This window comes from Sitophilus oryzae, unplaced genomic scaffold (assembly GCF_002938485.1).
Source record: "Sitophilus oryzae breed Bouriz unplaced genomic scaffold, Soryzae_2.0 scaffold_471_pilon_pilon, whole genome shotgun sequence".
NCBI classification, from domain to species: Eukaryota; Metazoa; Arthropoda; class Insecta; order Coleoptera; family Curculionidae; genus Sitophilus; species Sitophilus oryzae.
The window spans coordinates 879,923-892,656 of record NW_022147053.1 but is presented as its reverse complement, the minus strand read 5'-3'; the positions used below and the strand labels follow the sequence as shown (position 1 = coordinate 892,656).

The window sequence follows — 12,734 nt, the reverse complement described above, 5'->3', positions numbered from 1 at the left end:
TGTCAATTTTAAATTAAGATTCATCTCATAAATCCATCACAATCTGGCAGCTCTGTCGCCATCGCTTGTCACTCAAAGTTGATCACGTGCATCGGAAATTGTTTTGCGATTACCATAGAGTTTTTTACATCATCGATTGTCATCGTATGGTATTTGAAATTGATAATATTGTTTGCAGGAAAGGAATGTAGACGTGGAACATCGGTTTCCTGACCAGTTAGGCAACCGAAACAAAAAGAAATCAACGAGGTGTCGAATGATATTCAGAACGACCATCACGCACGACAATGGCACCACCGAAACGCTACAAGTTTGTTCTCAACCTATAGTTTGCAGTAAGTACTGTTTTAATTTCTTTTAATTCTAATGTTAAACATATGTTATTTATTGCCTTCTTGAAAAAGTCTGTTTTTTTTTGGTTACTTGAAGAAAAATCTACAAAGTAAAAAAAGAACTTCTGCCTTGCATTCCAACGGAAACCAGCTTGTCAGTGGCTTTTTACTACAAATTTGCCTGACTGATAAAAAATGCTTAACATTTAGAAGAGAGGAAGATCTTCCACACGTTTATTGCGCCCAGTCTACCAGCCAAACCGATAGCAGTCTTCTAATATAAGTTACCTTCTACCTGAACATTGAACACGCACTATCTTATGCCCCACGTTGGGCGCCAATTGGCAATTAGGACTATGTCATATCTCTTTTGTGTATATTGTTGAATATTTTGACTTGTCTACGATTCTCAAGTCATTTCAGTGCAAATTAACTTTGAGTCGTATATAGACTTTTATGATATTACGGTTTAAACCATTTGCAAAATAAAATAAAAAATATAAGATAAATATTACACCATTCAGATAAATGTTTGAAAAATATATTAGGTAGGTTGTACATATAATTACTTAAGTAAATAAATCATGGGAGTTTTTAGTAAGCCTCTAATAAATTCTTCAATTTAGGATAATTCACAAGTCCAAGTGATAATTTTTACATTGGACCCTAACAATGATATTCACAGTAGTATGAATCAGTTTAAAACTTGTGAAGATAAAAAACATATGAAGATATTTTGACTCTTCTAGATCATATATATTTCACATAATATACCGTTTTATATGTAAGAGTAAAATGATATATAAAACAATTCCAGAATTCCTAACTGGCAAAGGAGCACAACAGGGAGAAGCGACATCCCCAAAGCTGTTTACAGCAACACTAGAAGAAATCTTTTGTCAACTAAACTGACAAATTCTTTATTATGATTACGACACTATTCTTTATTACAATTACTTGGCGTCATTCGTAAAAGTGAAATCAATACATCTCAACATTTCCATTAAAGAGTACCAAATGCATTTGGAAGTATAAAAGGAAAGTTCAAAGTGCTATAAATAAAATTAAACGAAAAATAAATTTGTGCAATATAAGGAGGGTGGTAACCATTTCGAACATGTAGAGCATTATAAACTAGCTTGTAGAAGTTGATTTATTTATAATAACTACGATTAATATTATGCATTATATTAGATCGCACACTCAAATTCACAATAAAAAATGTTAAAAATAATATCTTTAAATTGCTGACCTGGATATTATTTATTTGAATATTTCAGTTGGCTCGATTTTCCTTATTCAATGTTAATTAGCGCTGATCAATATTGTTGCGATGAATATAACCAGATTAAATAATTTAAAAATCCATAGTCGAACTTGAAATTATTTTAAATAATAATTAAATAGTTTTGTTGTTATTAAGGTACCCAAAAGAAAAAAAATGTATAAAGTGTGGCATATCATTGTACTCAGGAGACCGAGTTCTTTCGAAACTTGAAATATAAAATACAGGTCCGTATTTAAAAAAATTAAGTTGGCCTCTGTATCTCACAAATTATAAGCTAATTTGAAAACCTAAAAATACTATTAGATAGCCCTAATAAAGTGGTTATGAGAATGTGTAATTAGTTTTATGATTTTCTAAAAACTAACGACAGGAAAAAATAAAATTGATTTTCAAAAAAATCTGTTTTCCACAAAACTCAGCAATCCTTGAAATTTTTAAAACTTTTGTTGGCATCTTGGTGAACATCCTAAAGCGCAACTTTACCCCAATTTAACCATGTTCGTATTTATTATGATTACCGAGATACCAATGCTCGTAGCACCCTGTATACATTTATCCACGAAAGCATGATTATGATCTGAGTGAAACTATCTTATTAATTTGACTTTTCTACATAAAACGATGATTCAAAAAAATTAGCAACTATATAAATATTTCTCCGTAATTTCTGCATTATATAAATAAATTTAGGTTTAGTTATCTTGATATATAATAAATAAGATGTTGATTGCTCTGTGAGTAACGGTAAATATCGGTGAAATTTCTCACTGAAATGCGAATATATTAACGGTGAAACCTGAGACTACTAAAATAAAATCGGACGCTCTCAGATTACTTTTAACGCAGCTGTTTTGATTATCATTTTAATGCACCAGTAAATTACTTTAATTACTTGATTGCCCGTTTAATTAGTCGCATGTGTTGTCAATAATTAAAGCGACCACTTTTTCTAAATCTAGTATGCGAATTTTTGCAATATTTGCGTCCGTTAAGTCGAGATGATTGACCTCACGTCCATCCAATAAAGGATTTGATTTTGATTGACCTGCATTAACAGGGAGGTCGTATACCATCCTGGCCACTTCATCTGCGTGGTGTGTATTTTAATGCATGCGACAGAGAGAAAAAATAAAAAGCAGCATACAATGTTGCCGGTTTTAACGTGTGTAGGAAAATGTGGTAGAAAAAAAATAAAATACTTTAAAAACTTTCATGTATACTACTAAAACGACATATGAAATATAATATATTACAGATATAGTACAAGGAGTAACTAATTGTGAAAAATAAAGTGCCAACCCTAGATGCAACATTTTTCGTAAACGCCTAATAAATAATAAATAACGCTTTATTGTACAAAAAGCCAAAATAGCTTCATCGATAAAGCATTTACAAAACAAACAAATGCACAAAAAATATACAAATAATAAAAAAATATACAATACAAATCATACAATTCAAAAAAATTTAAGTCATTAAAATTACAAATAGAACATACATGGACATTGCAGAACACAAAAAAGGCGTATCAATAAAATATTACAATAGGAAAATTGTAAATGGATATAATTTTAAGAGTTATGAAATATTAAATACTAGACTTTTAACCAGTTTTGAGATGACAATGCTCCTCAGCTGTTTTTAATGTTAGGTTGCTTTGTCTTAACAATCTCTCTTGCAATGATAAGTCTTTTATGCCAGTCACAATTTTATCTCTTATAAGTGAGTCTTCCAATGCCCCATAGTTACAGGTCGAAGCTAGCGCTAGCCCTTACATCATTTTTACATCTGTGATAAAATGGTCAAAGAATTCTTCCTCCTGTACACATGTGAAAAATTTGTATCTGTCATATGTTTCATTCCGTAACACCTTACAGTGCTTTTTAAACGCATTTATAACTTTCTTGTAGTGCTTCATATCGGTATCTGATAACTTAAAAGTTTGGACTTTCTTCTGTGCTTCTTCACCTGCTAGATTCAGTAATATAGCTACCTTTGTTTCATCATCCTTCGTATCTAACCCAGTGGCTTTTAAATGATGAAAATTTTAAAATTCAAAATTGTTCATGATTAAACATCAACAAAAAAGTCGTTTACCATATATAGAGCTCTCTCCAGTAAGTATGATTTCAGAGCTTTGCGAAATGCGGGAAAGAATGAAAGCGACTTGATATTCAAAGGGAGATGATTGTACATTTTTTTGGCATTGTACAGTATTGAGCCTTTAACTAGTACTGAGCTCGGGGTTGGCCGATAAAGATCGTGCTCCGCATTCCTAAGTGGATAGTTGTGAGATGGTCTTTCGGGAATAGCAGATATGTATTTGCGGATTAAGCAAACGGATTCAAAAATTAATAAAGAAGGAAGACTGAGTATTTTGAAATTTTTACCCAACATTTATTCCCAACAAATATCGAACTGCTCTCTTTAGAAGTTTGAAAATACGATCAAAATTTGTTGCGCAGCGCAGCAAGTACCCCAGAATGGCAGGGCATATCGAAGATGTGACTCAAAAAGGGTATAATCGTAACCACCGTAATAACAAGGCCGGACAGCTGTGACGTCACCAACTGGAGGCCTAACTCTATTTAGCAGCGTTGATAATTAGCCGATAAAAGTTCAAATTGTGGATCTTTTTTCACTCAGCAGATATATTTCGAAGTTTTAAAATGTCTTTTTCCGAGTTTTTAAAAATATTATAGTATATAAAAATAGTTTTAATAGAATACGGAAAAAATCATACCAGTCAATAAATGTTTACCTCTCACTTTTTGTCAATCAAATTTAATAAAGGAATATTTTAAGTTCATAATAGTGTATAGTATGAGAAAAAAACAATAAAAAAATATATTTTTTTATAGTATATATTATGTATTTCATCGATATTTTACGCCCCCTACTCAGGGTCGACGGTGCTAGCGGAGTGGTATTGCCGCAGTTGACAGTCATCGATTTATCGGTAGGTGTGTGGACGTGGCAATTATAATCGATAATAGAAGGGTGAAAAAGTTCTATTCAGAAAAAGTAGCTGGGACTCAGTACAGTATTTGTGTTCGTCATTTATATGAAGGCAAAAAGAAACTTAGGATTCAGTCATTAATGTTCCTAAAATCTACTTGGTTTGGTTCTATAAAAATCGATACTTTTTATGATTTTATGATGACAATACTTTGTCTAAAGAAATACCACGCGATACAAGTACCATATTGAATCAGATTGGTTTAACATCGACATTACTATTTCTGAACAAGATATCGAAAGTGTTAAGGAAGAAAGGCCTGTTATTACTTATTTAGAAGGATATTGCTGTTATATTGTTTTAAATGAAATTAAATGCGATACAGTATAATTACATATACATGTAAGAATAATATAACATTTTCAGACAACACTGATATTGAACAAAATTCACTTATAAAAAACCTTACTAAAGGCAGTCTTGGGTTTCCAAATGATATAGTTTTATTTGAATATATAATTTTTAACAAAGTTTTGCAAAGCCATGAGGAGTTTGTCAAAATTCACAATAAAAAAAATATTTTTATCAAAAATGTCTTTGGATTACATTAAAAGTAATAACACCATTATTAAAAGTTCCGCAATGTACTATTTATAATGCTAAGTTATTGTAAAAATTGTCATAAATTCTGTTAGAAATACACGTCAGAAAAACTACTGTTGTAAAAAAATTATAGACTTGGAAAAGGAAATAAAAGAAACTTAGACACACTTACAGCATAAATAAATACAATGATGATGGATAATGTGAGATCGGATATCAATCTGATGTTTTTTAAATTTTATGTTTAATTATTATTTATTAAAAATTCGGTGCAATTAAAGTTTATATCCATTATATACCTATAAAATGTATCAAATGCAATCAAAGTTTAGGCCTCCAGTTGATGACGTCACAATTTGTAATTGTAATAACAAGGCCACACGGCCTTGTTATTACGGTGGTTACGGTATAATAGGCTATTCTAGAGGTTGATAAGTTAAGTTCCTTAGAAACTGATCTTAGCGCAAAACAGGCAGCGCTTAGTTTCTTTGATAAAGCTTCGATGTGCAAGTCCCATTTTAACGAGTTGTCTAACCGCACAAACAATCTCCAACAAAAATAAAGCTATTGAGATGAATCAAAAAACAAACTGTCGAAAAAAGACGTACTTAGATGATAAAATTATTTTTAAATTCCTTGCTTTGTTAACATATTCCACAGGGTGTTTCAAACTTTCACCAAAATATCAACATTTTGTTTTCCATCATATAATTGACAGATGGAAACTTTCATTTTTAATTTAGAAAGAGATACTAAAAAGTCAAATAATTTAGCTACAAATTGCTTAAATAATCATCAAAATCGGCTAACTAGAACAAAATGTATTAAACTTTAAAATTCAACAAAAATTTAAGGTGCCCGTATGCGCTCTGCATAGTTGTGAAGAATACTATACAAAAATGTTTGTTACAGCTCAGCCACCAGGTATTCCGGAAATCTGCAAAAAATCGCTGACGTCATGTCCGGCTAGCGGAGGTTTGGAACTGTTCGTACTGGGTAAAAACTTCCTCAAAGACACAAAGGTATACTTCCAACAGTTCGACGAAGGTAGAGTGTCTTGGGAACAAGCTGTCGTACCTGATAAAGAATATTTACAACAAGTAAGTTGCTACTTTATTTATTAACTAGCGTGTACCAGCGACTTCGTTCGCGTCGAATTAATCATTTGTAATGGTGATGATAAAGCAAAGCAAGAATTTCCATTAACATACAAACTGGATAAAATTTTCTCACATTTATGTCAGCATGAGAAAAAACAATATGGCGATATTATTATATAACTTGGTATTATTTGAGGGGTAGTTTCATGTCGTTGGAATTTGACTTTCGAAAAATCCGTTTGCCCAAAATAAGCTTTTTACGTCAAGCAGTTTAAGCAGAATCGTGGTTAAGAAATTACCCAACTTTTTGGAACACCGTGTATGATTTTTTTAAAAATTTCAAAATATGTAAAAAAACCAAATAAATTATGCTTGTCCAAGCGTTTTCCCGAAAGACTAACCGTTTTTTAAATAACAAATATTGTAATATTTGAGGGGCCTTTTTAACCTTTTAGAATTTGACATTCGAGAAGCCCCTCCTTATAGAACCTCTACACCCCACAGTCAATCCGTTTGCCAAAAATCAGCTTTAAACGTCTAGCAGTTTAAGCAGAATCGTGATTACTCACTGGTGATATTTTATGAAACACCCTGTATAAATTTATAAAAAATCTTAAAATATGTAAAACAACAAAATAAAATATACTTGTTTAAGAGTTTTTCCGAAAAACTCACCGGTTTTTAAATAAAAAATATTTTAATATTTGAGGGATAGTTTCACCCCCTTAGAATTCGAGTTTCGAAAAATCCCTTCTTATCGAACCTCTACACCCTAAAGTCAATCTGTTTTCCAAAAATCAGCTTTTTACGTCAAATGCTTTAAGCAGGATCGTGATTAATCAATGACCAGATTTTTCGAAACACCCTGTATACATTTTTAAAAAATCTTAAAATATGTAAAAAAACAAAATAAAATATACGTGTTTAAACGTTTTTTCGGAAACTTGACTGTTTTTTAAATAAGAAATATTGTAATATTTGAGGGGTGGTTTCACCCTCTTGGAACTGGAATTTCGAAAAATCCCTTCTTATCGAACCTCTTAGGGTGTACAGAATCAACCTGTATGCCAAAATTGAGCTTATATTAATATATATATATTAGTATAGATTTTCATATTTTTATAAATATACAGGGTGGTCCGAACTGTATTCCGCAAACTTTGGAAGCATATTTGACAGATAAAAATAAGTAAAGAATTAAGTTAAATGTATGTCCTAAACTGGGCTTAGTTTCGGAGATACGGGGTGTAGAGGTTTCATTTTTATTTCGAGAGAGAGATATTTTCCAAATAATTTTTGTCAGTAACGTCGATATTTGGATGATTTTTTTTTATTTTTTATGACATGAGAAATTTGATTTTGATGTCAATATGACTCCTACTTGTAGAGGACGCCACCTTGACATTTTTAACTGGTTTGAAGAGTATTAACTTTTCCTTCCTACTTGTATAAAACTACAGAATAAAAAAATATATATTTACGTTTTTTTTACGTAAAAAAGGTCTCTTGGTAAAAATCGCTACGATCAATCGTTCTTAAGATTTTTAGAATGAAAATAATCAATACATGTCATTATTGATAAAAAATAAACATGTTATGTAGATAGTTATTTGACTGATATGATAAATTTGGGAACTTTTTATTTGTTTAAATTAATCATAAATTTTTCTTCCAAAAAATGATGATAAAACAGTTTCTGTTAAAATATACTAAGTGACATTGAAAATAGAACACCCACTAAAAATTGTTTAATTTTAATAATCTTTTGTACATGAATGTAGCTTGACAAGAGGCGTAAATGATCAAAATTTGGAGTGGATTTGGAAATTTGAGGCTCGTTACCTTGTCCTTGTTAATAATGTGTTGCACCACTTCGATGTTCTATACATTCGAACCGTCTGGGCATGGAACTAATCAGATAATTTATGTCTTCTTGCGGTATCCCATGCTAACTGTATCTCATGCCGAAGAGATTCTAGTGTCTGAGGAGGATGCGGTAAGTTTTTCAGTCTCCTACCCATGATATCCCATACATGTTCAGTCGGTGAGAGATCTGGAGATCTTGGTGGCCAGGGTAAGAGATTAACTTGGGCATTATGTAAGTGGTTCACAGTTAATCTTGCAACATGGGGACGGGCATTATCTTGTTGAAATATGGGATCGTGGAGCGTTCGTAAGTATGGTAAGAGATGAGCTTCCACAATTTCGTCAATATAGTGTTGGGCTGTCATATTACCTCGAGGTGACCTGCTACCATATGCGATTGCTCCCCAAACCATAACTCCTACAACTTGGTTTACGTGCCTCTCCATGAAAAACTGTGCATTCCGCCTTCCTCCAAGGTATCTTCTCACTCGCGCCCGACCGTCGTGCATTCCCAAACAGAATCGCGACTCATCACTAAAAACGATAGCATTCCATTCTGCGCCCTATTCTTGTTGGGCTCTGCACCACTCTAGACGTTGTCGTCGATGTTCAGAGGTCAATGGTAAAACCCAATGAGGCCGAAAAGAAAACAGCCCAAAAGACCGTATTCGCCGGTAAACAGTTCGCATCGTGATGAGTCTTTCGTGTTCCGTAAACCATTGGTTAGCAATTGCTCGGGAAGTGGCCGAAAGGTCTCTGACAGCTAATTACCTTAAACGGCGATCTTGGCCTTCAGTGGTTAATCTTAGACGCCCTGTACCTCTGGCACGATGTTCACGGTGTTGTTGAAAGTAAGCTCTACAACAATTGGCAACAGTGCAAACAGTGCCTATGTCTATGGACCCTATCAGCAATCTCTCGAAATGATAATCCTGCCTCCCGCAAACCTACAATCCGACCCCTATCAAAATCACTGAGTTGTCTAAAATTGGCTACGTATTCTAGGCATTATAATAAACTCAGAAAAACACCTGAAACTACTCTGTAGTAGAATAAGTAACAAACTGTGCGAAAGCCGGGTCTATATTGGATGACTGGAATTTTAACAAAAACATGTATAGCACAAAAACTAGTGTGTTGACGGCGTTCAAATTATAATCATTTCTTATCGATACAATAATAAACATGCTTACAAACATTCGTTAAAATTAAATAATATGTAGTGGGTGTTCTATTTTCAATGTCTAGTATATAATTAAAAAATAATTATATTATTTACTTTTTGGTTTGTTTTGGCGCTAGTGACATCAGCCAAAAAATATTCGAATTTCTTCAACTATTTCATTGTTGATTATTGATTCCTTCATATAACTTCTCTTGTGTATTTTAAAAATATTAACGAAAATACCCTTTACCCATCCTAATCAAACGGATATATTAATAACATAAAATATTGTAAATATACGTCTGTTTACTTTGATTTTAAAATAGAATTGTAAAAGTTCCATCATTTTTCATATCTATAAAATAATATCGTTTATTTTACTCCAATCCGCGCCTGAAGTTAGATACAACGATGTTGTTGTAGCTTGGGGAGAGATATAGTGTTTATAATTATCAGATAAAAGTAATATAAAGAAACGTAAATTGTTAATTCTGACGAGTAAATATTCGACAGGTCAAAAACCTCCGGGTTCTGATAAAATTTATTTGTTGAATTTTGCAGGCGATACTACTATGTTTCCAAGGACTTATTTTTATATTCATGGTCCTTATTACCGCATAAAAATGGATAAAAATAGTGAGTAAAATGCGATACACTCACTAGTTAATATAGCATATTAAGTAACCTCATCAATCCTATGACAGGCTTAGAGATCTAGCTTGTCATAGATACCATATTATGATCGAGAAAAAAACGGCGTCTAAGACGACATATTTATCTTTGTTATAATTTAAATTATTTTAAATAATAAAAAATATCAGATACTTCAAACAATCGTGTTAATTTTGGCACAGTAGCCATAGCAACAGAAATTTTTAAATGCCATACAGTTTTTTTAAAGTAGCTCACCTTTCTAAAGTGGCTCAACCATTTAATTGGCTCACCCTTCAAAAATGGCTTCCCTCGATACCTTTGTTATTTTCTCGGACAAAAAAATGATATTTGGTATGTTAGTATATGACATAAATCGGAATGGATTGACGTACTCAGTTATTTTCAGTCACTTCCTGTTTCACCGGAAGTGACTACAACTTTTGATTTTTAAATAGTCCCTCGGTATTTTTTTACTTTTTTTATAGAAAATGATACATATTCTGAATAGAATGACATATCATGTGTCAAGCTTTGACATTTTCGCTTAAAAATAGTATTTTAAATATCAATCTAGAGTGGCAGTGGTTGTGTTCATAACGCCAATTTGAATGGAAGCACCATGGAAGTGTGTGGTACCAAATTATTCGTAAAAAATGCTTTTTCCAAATGTGCTATTGAGCCACCCTAATTAAATTTAAAAAAATTAACTATGACTAAAAATACGATTGGAGCATCTTTTGGATCAAGTCTATTTTTCCTAAGCTCCTTGATTAAAAATTAGTGTCACAGCCATAGCACTTTAGATTGAAATTTGAAATACTATTTTTTTAAGAATATGTTGGTGTCATTCTATTCAGAATGTTTATTCACTCACTATTTAGCAAGAAAACCGCATACCAATATCACTGCTTTACGGTGAGCTTGTAGACGGTAAGAGGAGGCCGGGTGGACAATTCAAAAGGCACAAGGACATTTTCCACGAAAACTTAAAGAGGATTAACGTGCAGAATGAGTGGGAAGAAGCAGCTTACAATAGAACTCTCTATTAAGAAGAATTGTAAACTCAGTTAACCAGCGACAACCAAAAAGTTAAGAGGCAACAAAAAAGCAATGCGATTTTTGAATGTCCGAAGTGCGGTAGACAGATAACATCACGTATCGGGCTTTTCGGTCACAGAAAAGCTCATGAAAGAAAACGCCTTGTGTGACCATCTTCTGATGTGTGCCAAATACTCATCAACGAGTATTGGCTGTATGTATATATAGTATAGAATGTCACTCTCTATCAAATAAAGTAAAAAATATCGAGGGTATCATTTAAAAATCAAAAGTTGTAATCATTTCCAGTGAAACTTACTGAATACGTCAATCAATCCTAATTCATGTCATATACTAACATACCACTGTGGCTGAACCATTTTTGAAAAACACCCGTGTATGCTCCGTAGTGATGATGATAACATGAAATGTTGTGTTAGTTAAAATACATACAGACAGTAAAAATCCGTAACTTTTTTAGTGTCAATTTAAAAAATGTTTAAGGTTAATACTATATTTTTATATAGTATATAATATATATATTATATATTATATACTATGCCTATGTGGCGGATTTATCTCTCCAAAAAAATCCTATATGGGTATTTCGCCACTGCAAGAAAATCTACAAAATAAAATAGATATTTTTTCTAAACACTGCTGCGTTAATCCATTGAAGATTACTTGTTAGTTGTTAGGTTTACTGATAAACAACTAACGAACTGCCTAACGAACAAAAAAACGCTTAACGTTTCGGAAAGTTTATCTCCTTCCGTCTAGAAAAAAAATTAAATTAAAAAAATAATAAATAAAATAAAAATAAAAAAAACAAAAAAAAATTAAAAAAATAATTAAAAAAAAATTTTTAAATAATTAATTTTATTTTTTTATTTTTATTAATATATTTTTAGATTTGTATTTGCAATAGTTAATGTTTGTTTTTCTGTTTCAGACACACTTCGTGTGCGTTGTACCTCCTTACCGCAGACCCAATATAACCGAGCCGGTATCGGTGAAGTTATGTGTGGTATCGAGCGGTAAAACTAGCGATATGCATCAATTCGTTTATACGCCCGTTAACGGGGCAGTGAGCGGTAAGGACCCCTTATGTATCATTAAAACCTTTTTTATCCATGGCTGGCTTAATATTGTTACTTCTTGATCGTTATTGCGTCGTACCAGACTCATCCCAGCTACTTAATAAGCATCCCTTCTTTAAAAAGACGGGAACAATATCAATTTACTTTTTTTATAGCAGAATCATTATGTTGTAAGCTTCACAACTGACTCGAGTAGTGACAACTGACAACTAAAGTCCCTAGACATGTAAAGTATCGCTACAAAATAAACCTAACCTAACCAAAATAATTTTTTTGGGGTATTATGGTAATTTAGGGTGTATTCCGTTGCTTACCTTGGTTATAGTTTTATGTTCCGTTTCTATCGGTTTCCTGAAAGTTTTCTAATTACGGAACACGGTTCCTGAAAAATTCGGTTATAACTGTCACCAAACTAACCAGCGCGAGAAGGCTGGTTTTTCTGGTTTTGTTTGTCAATCAATGTCATTTATGTGACAGAAATCAAGCAAATATTGGAAGTTTGAGTGAAATTCTCATATAATTTCTAAAATTTGTAATAATATTTTGTATTTACATCCAAAAGCAATGGAGGTAGGCAGTAAAGGTAAATAAATGTTATTAACTAAATAGAATGACTTTTTAGGAAAGTC

The 12,734-nt window shown here is 32.3% G+C and overlaps 1 protein-coding gene across 6 annotated transcripts in view; it reads left to right on the top strand.

Moving 5' to 3' along the window:
- The window catches only part of LOC115886177 (nuclear factor of activated T-cells 5), a 131,730-nt gene that overhangs the window by 98,089 nt on the left and 20,907 nt on the right, over positions 1-12,734 (top strand). For all 6 annotated transcript variants that reach the window (XM_030905260.1, XM_030905263.1, XM_030905264.1 and 3 more), the window contains exons 7-9: positions 179-335; positions 6,095-6,282; positions 11,958-12,099. In XM_030905260.1, the coding sequence (XP_030761120.1) occupies positions 179-335; positions 6,095-6,282; positions 11,958-12,099 (487 nt within the window). The remainder of the gene's footprint in view (positions 1-178; positions 336-6,094; positions 6,283-11,957; positions 12,100-12,734) is intronic.